Here is a 1,787-nt window from a genome sequence, read left to right as displayed (position 1 = left end):
TAAAGCAGTATGTGCTTTGTTATTTTTAAATAGCCAACCTAAAATTAAATTCCATAGGAAATATTATTCTGACTCTCGTTATTGCCATGAGCAAATCACGGGTATGTCAGTATTGTGTGTTAGTACTATATTCTAGAGCCCGACTTCTTAAACTAAAGAAAAAATTAGATTGTCCCTAATGTTCTTTAAAAATCTCATATCAGACTGTAATATTTGTGCTGTCAATGGTTTAAAGGTGTTACATCACTTTAACTCAGTCACTTCATTTAACCATGAGTGGAGCTCCAGCTGGCCCAGCTGGTACGGGGAAAACAGAAACCACCAAAGATCTTGGACGTGCCCTTGGCATGATGGTTTACGTATTCAACTGCTCAGAGCAAATGGACTACAAAGTGAGTGAGTTAGAAAACGTTACATTTCTGACAATATTATCTCCGACTTGGAATGAGTGAAACTAAGAGCTCAAAACCCTCTTCTGTTAAACTCTTAATGCCTTGCTCTATGATTTAGTCCATAGGAAATATCTACAAGGGATTGGTGCAGACAGGGGCTTGGGGCTGCTTTGATGAATTCAATCGAATTTCTGTGGAAGTCCTGTCCGTGGTGGCCGTACAAGTGAAACTGATACACGATGCCATCAGAAACAGGAAAAGGAGGTGAGTAGTGCATGACTTCTCTGTTGTTACGGATCGAGAGAGGAACATGAAGTAAGGCAGTCAGCCTCATCTTGCCCTTCTCTTGCTGCCTCTCCCTGTCTCAGGAAATGTGTAAAAGAAGAGAGACTGGTTTATTTTGAAGAATGAGTTTGAATCATTCTTCTCCCATTTTTTTTTTATCAGTGGTTTTTTAATTGTTGACTACAACAGACGTGTACCACATTAATACTGAAAAAAATAAATGCCCTTGACAGTGCTAAATCCAGTTACCAGTTCTCAGCCGTGATCTAACCGGACCTTCTGGCGGCATTGGACAAACCTGGTTCCTCCCTTCTGCTGGGCACACTTCTTCACATAGTTTCCAGGACCCCACCAGCCTGCTGGTCTTCTCCCACCCTCAGGGAGGCTCCTGCTCTGGTTTCTTGTCCTCTGCAAAATTGGAAAACAGTGGCTGCCATGCAGATGACAATGCTAGCTAAATACAGAACGCTTGCGCAAGTGTCTCACACGCAGTAAGCCCTGTGTCAGTGTTTGCTGTTCTTTTTCCTTGTTAGCGTTTCCTGACCTTATTAATATTGGGTGCCACAGGCCTCAATCTTTGGGTCTCGTTCCCTTCATGATTTCACCCCATCATGTGGCTTTGAGAATCATCTGTTTGCTGCTGGCTGCCGGATGCCCAGACTTTGTTTCTCCGACACCTACAGCTCCGAAGACTGTGCCTGTAGGGGCATCTCAAGACTCCACTTGATGGCGTGTGGGCCTGTTAGATTCAATAGATCCAAAATCGAAATCCTGGTCTCTAGCAACACCTGCTTGCTCATTGCTCCCTCACAGTAGGTAACATCCACGCACTCTCCTAGTTCCTGTTACTTCAGAAACTTCCCAAGTATCTCCAGAGCCTAGGAAATTCTCAACATGGTGCCATGCTCTGAAAGATAAAACATGACTGGCACTTGGGGTCTGTTGGCTTAATTTGAGAAATAAGTATTATAGAGGTGCCTGGGTGGCTCAGTTGGTTAAGCGTCTGAGTCTTGGTTTTGGCTCAGGTCATGATCTCAGGGTCATGAGGTGGAGCTCTGCGTCAGGCTCCATGCTGGGGACGTCTGCTTGTCACTCTCCCTCCCCCTCTCC

The 1,787-nt window shown here is 44.7% G+C and overlaps 1 protein-coding gene across 1 annotated transcript; it reads left to right on the top strand.

Moving 5' to 3' along the window:
* Window positions 1-239: 239 nt before the first annotated feature.
* Window positions 240-1,489, top strand: LOC117800524 (dynein heavy chain 11, axonemal-like; the record flags this gene model as incomplete). Its single annotated transcript, XM_034653072.1, has 3 exons — window positions 240-392; window positions 511-656; window positions 1,361-1,489. Coding segments are annotated over exons 1-3 (395 nt in total), but the record flags the coding sequence as incomplete, so codon positions are not given.
* Window positions 1,490-1,787: the final 298 nt, after the last annotated feature.

The sequence above is a fragment of the Ailuropoda melanoleuca genome, unplaced genomic scaffold (genome assembly GCF_002007445.2).
Source record: "Ailuropoda melanoleuca isolate Jingjing unplaced genomic scaffold, ASM200744v2 unplaced-scaffold71794, whole genome shotgun sequence".
Lineage (NCBI taxonomy): Eukaryota > Metazoa > Chordata > Mammalia > Carnivora > Ursidae > Ailuropoda > Ailuropoda melanoleuca.
This window is presented reverse-complemented; position numbering and strand designations above follow the sequence as displayed.